This window comes from Anomaloglossus baeobatrachus, chromosome 6 (assembly GCF_048569485.1).
Source record: "Anomaloglossus baeobatrachus isolate aAnoBae1 chromosome 6, aAnoBae1.hap1, whole genome shotgun sequence".
Lineage (NCBI taxonomy): Eukaryota > Metazoa > Chordata > Amphibia > Anura > Aromobatidae > Anomaloglossus > Anomaloglossus baeobatrachus.
The window spans coordinates 207,453,312-207,471,407 of NC_134358.1; the positions used below are offsets into that span (position 1 = coordinate 207,453,312).

Sequence of the window (18,096 nt, forward strand, 5' to 3'; positions counted from 1 at the left end):
AGTGGGTGAAGTAGGTATTGAACACGTTATCAATATTCTAAGTAATTTTATTTTTAAAGGTGACATGAATTTCTCAACAGATGTCGGTAACAGCCTATCAAATTCACACATGCGAAGAAATCAAACCATAGATGTATATAATTTACGTTATGTGTAATAATGAGAAATGAGACAGAGAAAAATAATTAAACGCATAAAGAAAGAGGTGCACAAAAAAAAGCAAAATCATGACACTAGCTGAAACCTATCAGCAATTAGAAAGTAATCCTGCCACTTAGTGAAAAACAATATAAGCTGGTTCAACTGATGGCCTAAAACAAAAGGTGTGTCATTGCAAAGGTGTCAAACAAGAAACAACTCATAGTGGGTAAAACTACTGAGCTGTCTCAAGACCTTTGCAATCTTTTTGTTGCAAAACATACTGAACAACAATTATAAACTAAACATACTGAAAATTATAAACTTATAAAAGTTGCAGGGAGCACTGTTGGGGGCCATAATTAATAAGTGGAACAACATAGTTTCTCCATAAACTGGTCAACCCGGTGAAAGACCTGGCTAGTTTCCTGCCAGCGTTGAGAAACATGTGATGGTGTCTACGCAGACTTTCTTGTTTTGAATATTTCCCAGGGGGAATTGCTCTAGAATCACTGCATTGAGAAACATGTGATGGTGTCTCCGCGGTGTTGGATGTTGATCTCTCTAAGGTCAACCATCCTTGCTTATGTAGTCTTCTACTAAGCATCGCTCCCACTAGCCAGTTTCCTACTCCACACTGATGAGGGGCAAATACCCTGAAACAGTTGTCTGTGGATAGATACCATATTTGGCATAGGTGATCTCCTTGACTGGAGACTGCCCTTCCCGTGGTTGTTCCTTCTCGGTTAAAGACCTGGCTAGTTTCCTGCCAGCATTGAGAAACATGTGATGGTGTCTCTGCAGGCTTTCTTGTTTTGTATACTTCTCGATCAGGCTGGCTGCCCAGTACTAAATATGTATACCATACAGGGACATGGAAGTGTGTGAGTGGTTGCTCCATTCCAAAAAAAGAGAGAGATTTAATTTTCATAAAGGGGACTTGATTGGTACTAATCATACAGTGATTTTGGCTGGGGGGAACATTTGGATGGTGCACTTGTTATGGAAGTTGTTGGATGATGCCAGGTGCATCTAGATGACGGGGACTGTAATGGCCAGAAGACTGAACAGACGTTGTCGAGAGATGTCTGCTGTCTACTGCATGCAGATGACGACAACTTTTGTAACTGGGGGCTGTTTCAGTGCAGGTAAAAGCCAGCATCTTTGGGAAAAATATGCTCAAGTCACCCATTATCTCCTATTTTCCACAGTAATTGAGTCAATCATTTCCGAGTGTTCGATATGCTCGATTCAAATACCCAGCACTTGAACACTTTTGTGCTCACTCATAAATAGTTCTCTGCATATTGAGTAAATATGTCATTTTTGTTTTGCTTTATTTTACCTAGACTATTGCGATGATTAACTTTCATGCAATGATGTGGAATAACGACTGCTTTCCTGATGCTCAACTGTACAAACCTGAAAGGTGGATGAAACCTAGAGCAATATTAAATCCATTTGCAAGTACACCTTTTGGTATTGGAAAAAGAATGTGTGTTGGACGACGGCTGGCAGAATTACAGATTCAGCTGACTCTTTGTTGGGTAACATGCTTTTTTTTTCTTTTTTTAGTAATACATTATATTTTCCAAATATAGGACAATTAAAGTATAGGAAATATTCAGTTATTTTACCAAGTAAATTTTGCCTTTGTGCCACTTACTAATATTTAAGTATTACAGTTTGAAAAACCCACTCTAGTAGTATAGACTTTTTAACAGACTGCCCAGAATTTCTATTCTCACAATGGTAAATGAATGTGAGGAATTTGACTAGGCCTGTCAATATGTATCCTCTATTTGGAAAAAAATGCTTTCCCAATTATACTGCTTCTCAATTGCAAGAGGCCGATCACTTTCCATTATCAGCCATTTTGAGAACAGCGGTGCTGTGTAGTCTATGAGAAAGACTGCACTTATCAACCAGTGGCACTTTACAATTCAGGAAATTAATACCAAACTTGTGATACTGATATATTCGTGGGTGTCACAAATTATAATCCCAGCACATTAGTTAAATTAAGGATAACTAGGCAATTATATATGGATTTGAAATTATTCTTTTGTCTTGCTAAATAGAAGGGGTTGTCCTGTATTTTTGTATTGATTTTTTTTCATCAACACAAAATCAGTTGGCGTGCCCGTATTCAAAAGAATAGGAGTGGATCTGCCATATCCCACTGAGGCTACTATACAGTTGATGGAAGCTATGCTGTTCTATTCTGCAATTGAGCATGCCTGGCTGCTGTCAGCACTAGAGTTGAGCACGGTTCACGGTTCGAGGTTCTCCAGTTCGAGGCTCGAGTGATTTTGGGGGCTGTTCTAGATCGAACTAGAACTCGAGCTTTTTGCAAAAGCTCGATAGTTCTAGATACGTTCGAGAACGGTTCTAGCAGCAAAAAGCAGGGCTTTTTACAGCTACAGTGTGCAGGAGCCATCGCTGGCAGCCTGCCACAAGCTGGTAATCAAGATAAACATCGGGTATCCAAGCAAAGCGCTTTGGTTAGTAACCCAATGTTTATCCTAGTTACGTGCAGGAAGCCCACACTTCCCTGCTTAGCTCACGACGCCCCCTCCTGCCCGCGGCATGTACACATACATACACACACACACACACACACACACACTCTGCACACATGGTCCCGCTCGGCTTACCTGCGGTGATGAAGTCCCGCCATCCCGACCTCAGCGCTGTCACTGTCCTCCATGGCCGCCGCTTGTCACATCACCTCTCGCTTCCGACCCGAGACTGACTAGCGGTGACGTCACGGGCCTCTCGCGATACTTGGCTGTGAAGGTCATTGAACTCAGTGACAGGTGCTGTCAGTGTGCTGGAGATCAGCGCAGGTAATGTACCTTGCTGAGAGCAGCACTTGTCATCCCCTGCAGTGACCTAGGCTGACCCATTGATGTTAGCTCAGGTCACTACATTGCTCTCCCAGCCAATGGGGAACATTCTGCTCTTCATTGACTGGGACAGTGTGCATCATCATGGCAACCCCTTGGATTACACCAGACCTGGATTTGTTTTTCTTTCTAATAAATTGGTTAAAGAGGGAATGTTTTGGGGAGTGATTTTTCAAGTAAAAATGTGTTTGTCGTCTATTTTTTTTTATTACTGACTGGGTTGGTGATGTCGGGTATCTGATAGACGCCTGACCTCACCAACCCCAGGGCTTGATGCCAGGTGACATTACACATCTGGTATTAACCCCATATATTACCCCGTTTGCCACCGCACCAGGGCGCGGGATGAGCTGGGGTGAAGCACCAGGATTGGCGCATCTAATGGATGCGCCACTTCTGGGGCGGCTGCGGCCTACTATTTTTAGGCTGGGGAGAGTCCAATAACCATGGACCTCCTTAGTCTGAGAATATCAGACCCCAGCTGTCTGCTTTACCTTGGCTGGTGATCCAATTTTGGGGGGACCCCTACGTGTTTTTTTTTTTTAATTATTTATTTAATTTAAAATAACAGCGTGGGGTGCCCTCAGTTTTGGATTACCAGCCAAGGTGAGGTTGCCAGCTGTGGTCTGCAGGCTGCAGCCGTCTGCTTTACCCTAGCTGGCTACAAAACTAGGGGGAACCCTACGTCATTTTTTTTTTTTCATTTTTTTGGCTAAATACAAAGCTAAGCACCCCTTAGTGCCACATGAAAGGCACCAAAGGGTGCACAATTACAAAATGCAGGAGAGTGGGACATTATGTGTATTTCTGCCATTATAATGACAGAAAAGACTGATATGAAGTGCACAAGCACAAGAAAATCACCAGAGCGCTCTACGCTGTGAAAAGCAGTAGAAAATGGCACTGGAGTGAACATGTGACTGCCTCATGTAGGATGAAGCTATGGATCCTGGGTAAATTTATGCATTTACCCTCCTTCAGTGTTTTTGCAGTACACAAAAAAAAACGGAAGGCACACGGATGACAAACAGATGACATATGGACCGTCTACGGAACGGAAACGGATGCCACACGGATGCACCCATGAAAAAAAACGGACTGTTTTTTGCAGACCGCAAAAATGGATCGGTCGTGTTAATGTAGCCTTATTCTGATCTGCCGTTTATAAACAGCAGGCAGAAATAAGTGAATAACGCCCCCCTGGCGTCAGAAAATCTCCGGGGTTTCAGGGCTAGCTGAGACCCTGGAGATCATGATTCAGGACGGTTTTTCTGGTTCCCGCTCACGTGATCACAGGTATACACCATACACCGATGATCACGTTACAGTAAATGACAGCGCCGGTAAAAAATTATTTATCTCCCATCTGGCATGAACAAACACTTCTTCTCCACTTCTCCACCTTTTCTCCACTTTTTCTCCACTTTTTCTCCACTTTTTCTCCACTATTTCTCCATTTTTTCTACACTTTTTATCCACTTTTTCTCCACTTTTTCTCCATTTTTTCTCCACTTTTTCTCCGTTCTTTTTCTATGGTCGGTCTACCCATTAGCTCTGCCATGCAAAGTGTAGCTCTACACCTACTGCACATGTTACTTTATGATTGACATCTCTTTCGTACTAGAGCTGTCTAAGCCTACTCTGACCCCATATTTGTCATTACTATATTGTCCTTGTACTGTATTATGACATTTGTATCATGTGTTTCATTTCTTGCTGTGTTGCAATTTTTTTGCTGCATCCCAATTGTACCTCTACATTGTTCGAGTTTATGTTATTGTTCTCTCACTCTTATGTGATACTGATTATTGTCATTTTTCAGGATTACATGCAGATAAGTCCAATCTGACGAAGGCTCAGGCCGAAACGTCATTTGTAACTTGTTTTGGACAAAAACATATATGCTTATGAAAAAATTTTTTTTCTTAATACGGACCAATAAAGAGTGATTTTGCATTACTATCCGTTGTGACTTATTGACTTAGTCTGGGAGATTTAGAGTGCCGAGGTTACTCACTAATTTTATCTATTATTACCTCTGAGCACCTATATACCAGTGAGCAGAGCTTCCTCTACAGTAGTTCTCCTGCTTAGGCATGCCCTTACCTCATGAGTAGGGCATTGCAGCTTTGGTAGCAACCATTACGACATGGACTCTGCTGCTGTGGACCCGGGGAGAGTGAGTGCAGATTCATTGCACCCACACTCCTCACATGAAGGGTCCGCACTCCTAGAAAATGGGGGATACGTTCCCTGAGTTTCTCCCCCCCTTATTCTAGACGGTCCAGAGTCGTCGTGGGACCCCTTTATTTTTTTTCTTACAATAAATTGGTGAAAGAGGAAATGTTGTGGGGACTGTTTTTTCAAATAAATTTCTTTTGTCGATTTTTTTTTTTTGTTAGTACTGACAGTTTATGATGTTGGGTATCTAATAGACGCCATGACATCACAAACTGCTGGGCTTGATCTCAGGTGACTTTACAGCTAGTATCAACCCGATTTATTACCCCGTTTGCCACTACACCAGGGCACGGGATGAGCTGGGGTGAAGCGCCAGGATTGACGCATCTAGTGGATGCGCCACGTCTGGGGTGCCTGCGGCCTGCTATTTTTAGGCTGTGAAGGCCCAATAACTATGGACCTTCCCACCCTGAGAATACCAGACCACAGCTGTCCGCTTTACCTTGGCTGGTGATCCAATTTGGGGGGGACCCTACTTTTTTTGTGTAATTATTAATATTTATAAAATAATTATAAAAAAAGAGCCTGGGGGGACCTCCACATTGGATCCCCAACCACGGTAAAGCTGCCAGCTGTGGTTTTCAGGCTACAGCCGTCTGCTTTACCCTAGCTGGCTATCAAATATGGGGGGACCCAACGTCATTTTTTTTTTTAACTATTTTTTAAATAGAAAAAATTAATGGGCTTCCCTGTATTTTGATTGCCAACCAAGGTAACGGCAGGCATATGGGGGTGGGAACCCATAGCTGTCTGCTTTATCTGCGCTGAGAATCAAAAATACCGCGGAGCGCTACGTCATTTTTTTTAAAGATTTATTTTTACAGCACTGTGATGTCCAGCAATCAAAATACAGGGAAGCCCATTTTGTTTTTAGTTATTTAAATAAATAATTAAAAAAAATATATATGGGCTCCCACTGCATTTTTTGTATTGCTAGCTAAGGGTAATCCAAGCAGCTACTGGCTGCTAACCCCCACTGCTTGGTGTTACCTTCACTGGCAATGGAAAATTCAGGGAAGCATTTTTTATTTTTTTTGCCAAAAAACTACAAAAAAAGGACGTGAGCTTCGTCTTATTTTTGTATGCTAGCCAGGTATAGCAGGCAGGTGCTGGAAGAGTTGGATACAGCGCCAGAAGGTGGCGCTTCTATGAAAATGCCATTTTCTGAGGCGGCTGCAGACTGCAATTCACAGCAGTGGGGCCCAGAAAGCTCAGGCCAACCTGTGCTGCGGATTCCAATCCCCAGCTGCCTAGTTGTACCTGGCTGGACACAAAAATGGGGCGAAGCCTACGTCATTTGTTTTCTAATTATTTCATGAAATTCATGAAATAATAAAAAAAGGGCTTCCCTTTATTTTTGGTTCCTAGCCGGGTACAAATAGGCAACTGGGGGTTGGGGGCAGCCGTACCTGCCTGCTGTACCTGGCTAGCATACAAAAATATGGCAAAGCCCACATAATTTTTTCAGGGGGCAAAAAACTTCTGCATACAGTCCTGGATGGAGTATGCTGAGCCTTGTAGTTCTGCAGCTGCTGTCTGTCTGTATGGAGAAGAGCAGACAGCAGCTGCAGAACTACAAGGCTCAGCATACTCCATCCAGGAGTGATGAGGAGAGGATTCACCAGCACAGAAATCCAGGCAACTTGTATCTTTAAAATGAAGATTCTTTATTCACATATTGTTAAAAAGTCCATGTTATGGTAGTCAAGCCCATGTTAGACAGGACGCGTTTCGAACATCCAGTTCTTATTCAGTCTCTAAACCATGTAGTCACAGGACTGTTTAAAAAGGGCTAACCCAAACACTTGGTCAAATGGATAGAGAGAGCATAGTAATTGCAAAAAAGTTAACCCCTTAAGGTGAAACAATTCATATAATAATTTGACACATATATACATATACAATAATGAACAGATTTAATATGCAAACATAAGTTCATTCCTTTTATTCAAACCCATAGGGAATCTTGTGCCCAATAGAAAAATCCATTTTATTTCTCTTTGAAACAGGATATCTTTTAAGTTTCCACCTCTTTTGGGTAATTTAACTTTTTCAATGGCATTGACTTTCATGCCTTTAAAATTACCAGCATGTGCGTTGCGGAAATGCTGAGACGCACCTGATAATTTTCTAGTGGTGGCATTATTCACATCATAGATGTGTTCTGATATCCTCTTTCTGAGTGGGCGACAAGTACTCCCTACATATTGTAACTGGCAAATTGTACAGGAGATCAAATAAACTACATGGTCTGAACTGCAGTTTATTAGGGACGTTATTTCATAAGTTTTTTTGTCCGTGTATGAAGAAAAGTTTTTTACATTTGACATATAGCCACAAAGTCCACAGGTTTTGTGGCCAGATTTATAAGAACCTATGCTAGGCAACCAATTGCCGGTGTTTTTTTCCCCATTAGAAAAACCGCATCTATTTAAGTGATCACTAGGTGATAAAATAGATCCCAAAGTGATGTTTCTTTTTGAGACAAATTTGACACCATCTTTCAAAATTTGATACAAAGTATCGTCTGTGGATAAAATGGGTAAGTATTTTTTGATAATTCTAGTTATATCATAATAGTTTTTACTATACATGGTGGAAAAAACAACCGGCAATTCCTTCTGGGTTGTTTTTTCCACCATGTATAGTAAAAACTATTATGATCACTTAAATAGATGCGGTTTTTCTAATGGGGAAAAAACACCGGCAATTGGTTGCCTAGCATAGGTTCTTATAAATGTGGCCACAAAACCTGTGGACTTTGTGGCTATATGTCAAGTGTAAAAAACATTTCTTCATACACGGACAAAAAAACTTATGAAATAACGTCCCTAATAAACTGCAGTTCAGACCATGTAGTTTATTTGATCTCCTGTACAACTTGCCAGTTACAATATGTAGGGAGTACTTGTCGCCCACTCAGAAAGAGGATATCAGAACACATCTATGATGTGAATAATGCCACCACTAGAAAATTATCAGGTGCGTCTCAGCATTTCCGCGACGCACATGCTGGTAATTTTAAAGGCATGAAAGTCAATGCCATTGAAAAAGTTAAATTACCCAAAAGAGGTGGAAACTTAAAAGATATCCTCTTTCAAAGAGAAATAAAATGGATTTTTCTATTGGGCACAAGATTCCCTATGGGTTTGAATAAAAGGAATGAACTTATGTTTGCATATTAAATCTGTTCATTATTGTATATGTATATATGTGTCAAATTATTATATGAATTGTTTAACCTTAAGGGGTTAACTTTTTTGCAATTACTATGCTCTCTCTATCCATTTGACCACGTGTTTGGGTTAGCCCTTTTTAAACAGTCCTGTGACTAGATGGTTTAGAGACTGAATAAGAACTGGATGTTCGAAACGCGTCCTCTCTAACATGGGCTTGACTACCATAACATGGACTTTTTAACAATATGTGAATAAAGAATCTTCATTTTAAAGATACAAGTTGCCTGGATTTCTGTGCTGATGAATCCTCTCCTCATCATTTCTACATGGATTTGCTTACCTTCTCTTCCCCGTGCACAATCCAGGATTTTTTGGCTTCCATTATATAGGTGAGCTGGGCAACCTTTTATCTTTTTCCACCCAGGACTGTATGCAGAAGTTTTTTGCCCACCAAAAAAGACGTGGGCTTCGCCATATTTTTGTATGCTAGCCAGGTACAGCAGGCAGCCACGGGCTGCCTCCAACCCCCAGTTGCCTATTTGTACCCGGCTGGGAACCAAAAATATAGGGAAGCCCGTTTTTTTTAATTATTTCATGAAATAATTAAAAAACAAATGACGTGGGCTTTGCCAGGTACAACTAGGCAGCTGGGGATTGGAATCCGCAGCACAGGTTAGCCCGAGGTTTCTGGGCGCCTCTGCTGCGAATTTCAGTCCGCAGCCATCCCAGAAAATGGCGCTCTCATAGAAGCGCCATCATCTGGCGCTGTATCCAACTCTTCCAACAGCCCTGGAGCCGGGTGGCTTGTTGGGTAATCATGAGTTAATACTGGCTTTGTTTTACTAGCCAGTATTAAGCCAGAGATTCTTAATGTCAGGCACGTTTGACCCGGCCATTAAGAATCTCCAATAAAGGGTTAAAAAAAGACACCACACAGAGAAAAAATACTTTAATAGAAATAAATACACAGACACATTAGAGACTCCATCTTTATTACCCCCTGTCAGCCCAATAAATCCCCAATAAACCAGCGCTGATAAGAGGTTTTTAATAGAGGCTTGAATTATAAGCAGCAATTTCAGCGTTCAAAGTGCCTTTAAATGAATTTGAAGAAACTGCACTTCAGGATTGTAGTGACGATTGTAGTGAGGATGAGGTGCACCAGGCCATCACTTGATGAGCTGGGGCACCTCATCCTCACTACAATCCTCACTAGTGTAGTAGTAGTGATGATAGTAGTGAGGATGAGGTGCCCCAGCCCATCACTTGATGAGCTGGGGCACCTCATCCTCACTACAATCCTCACTAGTGTAGTAGTAGTGAGGATTGTAGTGAGGATGAGGTGCCCCAGCCCATCACTTGATGAGCTGGGGCACCTCATCCTCACTACAATCCTCACTACAATCGGGAAGCAGCGTGCAGCCTTCACTCCATGAATGATCTGTGCTGCTAGCGGTAACAGCGGTAACGCTTACAGACGCGTTACCATAGCAACGGTGCTCCCGGAGCCGCGGTGACGTCACCGCTAACTGCGTTGCTATGTCAACGGTGATCTCCGTTAATGACCGGCTGTGTCAGCCGGTCCCTAACGGAACGGGGAGTCGACCGTGTGCTAGAGCATATCGCCGGTACACGGCGATACACAAATGTGCACCGTGTACCGGAGAGATGCACTCGCAGGTCCTACATGACGCGTCATGGTCATGTGACCAGTCTGTAGCCAATGAGATAATAGCCACATGACTGATCACATGGCTATTTTGACGTCACGATAGGTCCTGCTTCTCTGCTGGCAGTGCCGGTCACCGGGAGGATTCAGCGATCATCGGATGGAATAGCGGCAGGAGACAGATGATAGGCAATCAATCAAGATACAAATACCGGACAACAACTTCAAGCATTACATTGATCTGCAAAATATATTTTATCCTCTACACTTTTTTTCCCAGGTTTCTCTTTCTTGGTCTGACAGCAATGTACAAGCCTAATGAACATGTAAATACATATGATATATACAGTACATCACAAAGTGAATACACCCCTCACATTTTTGTAAATATTTTATTATAGCATTTCAAGTTACAGTACTGAAAATATGTAAAGTAGTCAGTGTACAGGTTATATAACAGTGTAAACTTGTTGTGCCCTCTAACTAAGGAATACCAGCAGTAAAGAAACAGATGATGGAAACCGTTCCTAAGTTTCCTCTCAAAATTAAGATAAATATCAGCAGTGAGAAAGGGGATAATACATAACTTTTAATATATTTATCGTTTTAAAAAAATTGCGTAGTGCTGCAATTTATAAAAAAAAAATTTGTGCAAACAAATGAAACATCATTCACGTCCAAAAGGACCAACATAGATAGTGTTAGAGCCCCCCAATGGTAGCCATCAATAATAATTACCAGATGGGTACCGAGGGGGTTCAACACCCAAATCAGTGTCCAAGATTCATAGACATTGTAAAGTAATAACTGCTATGAACCGAATAAGCAGGGCATGGACCTGTGATCCTGTCTGTTAGTTAGGTTAGGGTCATAGGAGGATATATTCCAGTGGGAACCAAACCTCCCATAATGACGCACCAGTGTAATATTCAGTATGGAGTTAGTGAATCCCCTAAGAGACAGGTTTTTGACCATACATGTAAACACCAGAATTGCCGACCGTTGTCTAACAAAAAAATCAATTCAAGATCACAATGGTGTTTCCTGGATTTAGTTCAGAGTATGGTTACATCAGTAGATATATATGTATAATCGTTGCCTGTTGCTTGTTACATCCGGTTAATCATGCAATTATACAAAAGAAAAGGATTGGTCTCACCCAGTTGTAGGTACAGGTCAGTTGTATGAAGGGGGTCATCAAAATAGATAATTCGGGTTGCTGTCCATAGCCGGGCAGGAGCTCTCTCCCTGGCAGGAACTAGCTGAACCCTCAAACCCCATTAGCTGCAGCCCTTACAAGGGCCGTCCCAAACTGACCCTGGATAGATTGACCCTAAAGATTTATCACCATGGAGCCTCCCGATGCGTTTCCTCCTCCAGGATTCATCAGGGGAGATGCTATAGGTGAAGGGCTAAAGATGCATATATGGAGACCCAAAATACAAGTGGTTAGACTCTAGGGTCAATCCTTTTCTTTTGTATCATTGCATGATGTATGATTAACCGGATGTAATAAGTAACAGGCAAGACCTAACTAACAGACAGGATCACAGGTCTATGCCCTGCTTATCCGGTTCATAGCAGTTATTACTTTACAGTGTCTATGAATCTTGGACACTGATTTGGGTGTTGAACCACCTCGGTACCCATCTGGTAATTATTATTGACGGCTACCATTGGGGGGCTCTAACACTATCTATGTTGGTACTTTTGGACATGAATGATGTGTCATTTGTTTGCACAAAATTTTTTTTTTATAAATTGCAGCACTATGCAATTTTTTTAAAACGATAAATATATTAAAAGTGATGTATTATCCCCTTTCTCACCGCTGATATTTATTTTGCCCTCTAACTAAGGCTGCTTTCACACATCAGTTTTTTTCCATCAGGCACAATACGGCAAAAACCTGAAAAACCTTCTATTAGAAGACTTCTATTAGCGCCGGATTGTACCGGATGGCCTTGCATTCCATCCGGCTTTTGCTGGATTCGGCAAAATTTGCTTGTCCGATGGCCGGATGGAACGCTGAGGGAAACGTTTTTGTATCCGGCGAAAAACTGCATCGTGCCGGATCCGGCGCCATACGGTGTGTTTTATAATGGAAGCCTATGCACGCCGGATCTGGCGTAATGCGGCAAAAAACAGGATATGGCCGCCAGATCCGTTTTTTTGAAATGAGCATGCTCAGTATCACAACGGATCCATAAAAAAACTGAAGCAACTGATGGAAAAAACTGATGCAACTGATCCGTATTTCGCCAGATCCGTCACATCAGTTTTTTCGCCGGATTGTGCCTGATGCCAAAAAACTGATGTGTGAAAGCAGCCAGCTCAACACTGCCATTAATGTTTAAACCATTGGCAACAAAGGTGTGTACACCTCTAAGTGAAAATGACCAAACTTTACACAAAGTGTCAATATTTTGTGTGGCCACCATTATTTTCAAGCACTGCCTTAACTCTCTTGGGCAAGATGTTCACTAGAGCTTCACAGGAGTTACTGTAATCCTCTTCCACGACACTGGTGGATGTTAGAAACCTTCTTTTCCTCCAATTTCCATTTGAGGATGCTGCACAGATTCCTAATAGAGTTTAGATCTTGCACTTTATGCTTAGTTTCTTTAGCAAGGCAGCGATCATCATGGAGATGTGTTTGGGGTTGAAACAAGCAAAGGAGTCCAGCGGCTATGGAAATCTAGTAGTAAATTTGAAAGCTTTACTGTGTCCAAATAAAACATTTTTTAAATCCAAATTTGTCTACTATAAACTTCTTAAATGTAGTTTTGAGCATTTTAAGGGGTGACATTTTTAAATTGGTGTCACTGTTTGCTATTTTCTGCCACATAAGCCACTCAAAGTCACTTGAAATTTGATGTGGTCCATAAAAAATTAGTTTTGTAAATTTTCTTGGAAAAATTAGAAAGTGCCAGTAAACTTTTAACCCTTAACTTCCTAGCAGAAAAAAAATAGGTTTCAAAAATAGTGCGGATGTAAAGTAGACATGTGGTAAATGTTATTTATTAACTATTTTCTGTGGAATAACGTTCTAGTTTAAGGGCATAAAAATTCAAAGTTTGGAAATTTTTGATATTTTCATAACAAGCACAAATAATATCAAACGATCTTCACCACTATCATGAAGTACAACATGTGTTGAAAAAAAACAATATCCGAATCTCTGAATAAGTTTAAAAGTTTCAGAATTTTTACCTCATAGATTGCCGCTGGTCAGATTTGAATAATGAGGAACGGTTATTAAAGTACAAAGTGGCTTGGTCCTTAAGGGGTTAAACAAAATGTCTGGAAAACTATAGTAAAAGATAAAGAACACTGAAGAAATTCCCAAAAAATGACTCATAGAACAAAAGCATTGAAAAAGTGATTAGGAAACACTAAAATAAGACAATTTAGAGTCACAAAATTCTAGGAATATCTCCTTTTATCTGATGTTCTCCTATTAAAAATCAGACGTTTTAAAACACGGAAAAAGATGTCGTGTGAACAAACTCTGAGAATGAACTGTCATGCTCTTTTTCAATTATTATTTATGCTTAAATATTGGAAAAGCACAAAAAAATAATAAAACTTCTAGATTTCAATGTAGCCTATAAATCTTATACAATGTGAAGAACTGACCCTGTCGCTTATTTGAAATAAGCCCTGACGGCCAAGTCACCTGTACTTTTTTGTTCTAAAATTGAAACCAATGTTCTTTTTTTCCCTTTCCTTCTTCTCTAAACACATTTTGAGGCCATGTTCACACGTTACGTATTTGTTCAGTATTTTACATGTCCTGTAATTGGCAAAACAAGGTTGTAAGCACAACTTTTTTGTCTGTTTTGAAAAAATTTACTTTTGCAGGATCCTTGTTTTAACATGGGACTCTATAGAAATGGATCTGTTAACTGATTGCTATTTAGTCTTCTGCCTTCATTTGAAACTGATTCAGTAAGTGAAAAACAGATCCTATATAAATGAAAGAAAAATGGATGGCTAAATATAAATCAGTTAACAGATCCATTTTCCATAGACTCCCATGTTAAAAAAACGGATAACTGCAAAGATTGCTTTTTCAAAATGGCCAAAAAAAATTTGTTTGCACAACTTTTTTTGCCAACTGATTGCTCCTGGATCCATTCCAAAGTATCATTATGAACATATGAACTTAGTGGTGCACCTGTTTCTATTAAACTTTTCCTCTAATTGCGCCACTCCTGATTTTGGCTTATGAACACTGATGTAAAATACTGACCAAATACTGAACATGTGAGCGTGATCTCACACTAAGGCCTCACACTTCACATGCACGTGCCTCCGGTACGTGTTAGGTCCATTTCCTCACGTACCGGAGACACGGGCACACGTAGACCCATTAAAATCAATCGGTCTACACACACGTGCGTGTTCTGCCATGGACCGTGTGTACATGTGGAGCATATGTGTGCCCGTGTGCTCCACACATCAACATGTCTGTTTTTCTCCAGCATCATGGGTGTCACACGGAATGCAAACGGACCACGCGGAGGTGTTCCGTGTGACACGTGCTGGAGAAAACATACGTGTTTGAGAAAAAAAAAAAACTTTACTCACCTTCTCCAGCCCTCCTGTCTCTGCCGCTGCTGTCACTTGCTTTCGACCTCATTATGCTCATTGAATATTCACTTCACTGCGGCCAGAAGCAGCAGCAGTGTGGAGTTGGCAGGACCGGAGACCGAAGATCAGCACCACGAACAGCGATGCCAGGGACAGGTGGGCAGAAAGTTCCCGTTCTCTGTGTGTTGTCACGGATAACACACGGAGAATACACGTGTGCCATAAACACGGCTCAGGGAGGGCAAAACGCACCTCTGACACGTTCGTGAAAAACGTGCGTGGTTTTTCACGGACGTGTGAAGGGAGCCTAAGACTGTGAGAAATAAAGAATTACATACTTTATTCTGCGTTGGTCTGTGAGGTTGTAGAAATTAATATACCTCTGCAAACAGTAATTGAAACCACCAAAACTAATTAAAAACAAAAAATAACAAATATATTTTGAACATCAGATAAAACATTTGTTAAATAGCAATCCTCATTTGCTATGTTGTAAAATCAAGAAATTACGAAAAATGTCTAATTAGCTATAGATACTTAAAAAAATCAACATTATTTAAAAGGTTATTTTTTTTCTCTTAGATTTTACAGAACTTTCACATAAGCACCACTGATATGGAGCCAGTGAAGGCCATCGCCTCTGGAATGATGATTCCTACACGGAAACTGCCTGTGGTTTTTAAGAAGCGATAGAATCCTTAGCATAATCTGTGCATTAGTACCTGCTGATTGCTGCTATAGGAGTATAATACTATATGCGCATGCTGAGTATTTGGTGCCAAAATTTTCTGCACCAAATCTGCATCTTCTGGCTGAAACACGCACCAAAAATGAGGTGCATTTTTTATGCGTTTTTGATGCATTTTTTGCCATGCATCTTTCATAATGATTTCAATGGGTGGAAAGGTTGAACAACACAGGCAAAAACGCACCAAGAACTGACGTTACAGATTTTTTTTCTGCAAGGACTGCATAACACTTCAGAATTATCATTGACTTTTTTTGGCATAAGGATAGGTATGCAGTTTTGTGACAAAACTGCACCAAAAAAATGCATAAAAATGCAGTGTGTGCCTATGGTCTAATACATACGTATCTGGCCAGTGCAAATGTTTTCCCTGTTTCAAATTGTGCCAGAGTATTGTTGTGAAAAGATGTTTAGCTTTTTGAATTACACTACTCACAAAAAGTTAGGGATATGTGGCTTTCGGGTGAAATTTCGGGATGATCCTAAAATATACTTTAACCTATTACGGTGAAATAAATATGTGACCTTCTCTAAATGCACACATCCAACTGTTTAATGTTTCAGTACTTTTTACACAACTTGATGTTCTCCAACAAGGAGCTTAATGGCAATATTCACAATAAGTGTTTAATCATTGAATTGCCCAATAAATTTTGGGGTTCAATTAGAATTGGTATTTACACAGTTCTCCTGATTATGCTGTTCTTAGTTTGACATCATGAGACCAAGATAACTTCTAACATTTGATCAACTGTACCTCGCCATTGCGACTCTTTAGGCAGGATGCTCTCAGCTGTAAGTGCTCCAGGTCATAAAGGTCGCATCATAAGGGAACAGCTGCTAAAGACTGGGGTTCCTCAAATGGATTGGCTTGCCCTTACTCCAGATCTGAATCACTTAGAAAACCTATTGGATCAGCTAAGTCGCCGTGCAAAGGCTTGTAGCTCTGTACCCCAGAATGACCTGAGGACCGCCCATCAAAAAGACTGTGATGCCATGCCTCAGCAGACAATATATCAACTTGTGAACAGAATGAGACGTTGTTGTAAGCTGTAATTGATGCTCAAGGCCACGTGACAAGTTATTGAGCCATTAATATTTTTTTTGAGGTATACTCATCATTGTTGCTGGCATTTATTTTAATAAATTGTTTGAGATGAGGAAATCAACGTTACCTGCTTTTACTTAACTAACCTTCTTTCATGATAAAAAATCACTGTAGTGATAACTTTTTACGTTTTCCAGAAATTTCTCCCGAAAGCCAAATATCCCTGACTTTTTGTGAGTAGTGTATTTCTGCAGCTTTTCTTTAATTTTATCAATTTATTATAATTATTAGAGATTTTTTCTTATGAAAATGTAAAGTTATAAGGTTTAATAGAGATAAAAATCAATTTTTCTCCTGAGTGTGTTATAGTTTTGATATTGTATGTATGTTAAAAGATTTTTTTTCAAGGTTCTAGTCAAATTCATTACCACTTTGTCAAACGATGCAATGCTCAAACTGTGACGACTCCCCGGTATTGACAATTCAGTTGGGCGATAAAGTGACCATAACTAGGAGATTTATGTAGACACATGCCAATTAAATTGTCATCCAGTTTTCTCAACAGATCATTTAAAGATGAGAAATTGCAACTATGCAAAATGCCTTCTTGGGTCATGTAACTGTTCGCTTTTGCTGGACATACAGGGGAACCGTGTTACTGTGCACATTTCACAATATAATGAATCAGAAATCTAAAGTCACAAATAAGTACAGCTGAAATTTTGCTACATCTCAGAAAATGGGAATAATGAATGTGATTAATACTGACAAAAAAATATAATATTTTGTAGATGCATATAATAGTCACATTAAGGACTATCCAATATACAGTACATTTGTTATTAAAAATAAATAAATAAAACTTTTTAAAAATGTGACATATATAGATGAATAAACAAATCAGTTGGAAAGTGGAGCTTGAATTTAAGACAGCTCATATAATACATTATTCCAGAATCATTCAAGGAATTATAACATTTGTTTATAGAATAAGGAAGCGCAAAAATAAATTATATACTGTTACATTCTGTAAGTCCAGAAATATTTGGGCAGTGACCGAATCTTCGTGACTTTTGCTCTGCATGTCTCTATTTTTTATTTAAAATGAAATAACTGCGATGAAATATAAGTGGAGACTTTCAGGTTTAATTAAAGGGTTAAACAAAATTATCCAATGAAATGTTTAGGAATTGCAACCATTTTTCTACAAAATCTCCTCATTTCAGGGGCTCAAAATTAATTGGACAACTTTACTATAAATAAAATGATCTTTTTTAATTCTTCATAGAGATCCTTTGCAGGCAATGACTGCCTGAAGTCTGAAATCCATGGACATCACTAAACGTTGGGTTTCCTCCTTTGCAATGCTTTGCCAGACTTTTATTGCAGCTGATTTTAGTTGTTGCTTGTTTGTGGGTCTATCTACCTTAAGTTTTATCTTAAGCATGTGAAATGCATGCTCGATGGGGTTCAGATCTGATGATTGACTTGTCCTTTACAGAATATTCCACTTTTTTGCCTTAAAGGGAACCTGTCATGAGAAATGTCCCCTAAAACCTCACAGATTC

General features: G+C 40.1%; 1 protein-coding gene across 1 annotated transcript in view; it reads left to right on the forward strand.

Moving 5' to 3' along the window:
- Window positions 1–15,425, forward strand: part of LOC142244218 (1,25-dihydroxyvitamin D(3) 24-hydroxylase, mitochondrial-like) — a 61,487-nt gene extending 46,062 nt beyond the window's left edge. Inside the window, exons 10-11 of the mRNA XM_075316422.1 lie at window positions 1,488–1,685; window positions 15,315–15,425. Of these exons, the coding sequence (XP_075172537.1) occupies window positions 1,488–1,685; window positions 15,315–15,425 (309 nt within the window). The remainder of the gene's footprint in view (window positions 1–1,487; window positions 1,686–15,314) is intronic.
- Window positions 15,426–18,096: the final 2,671 nt, after the last annotated feature.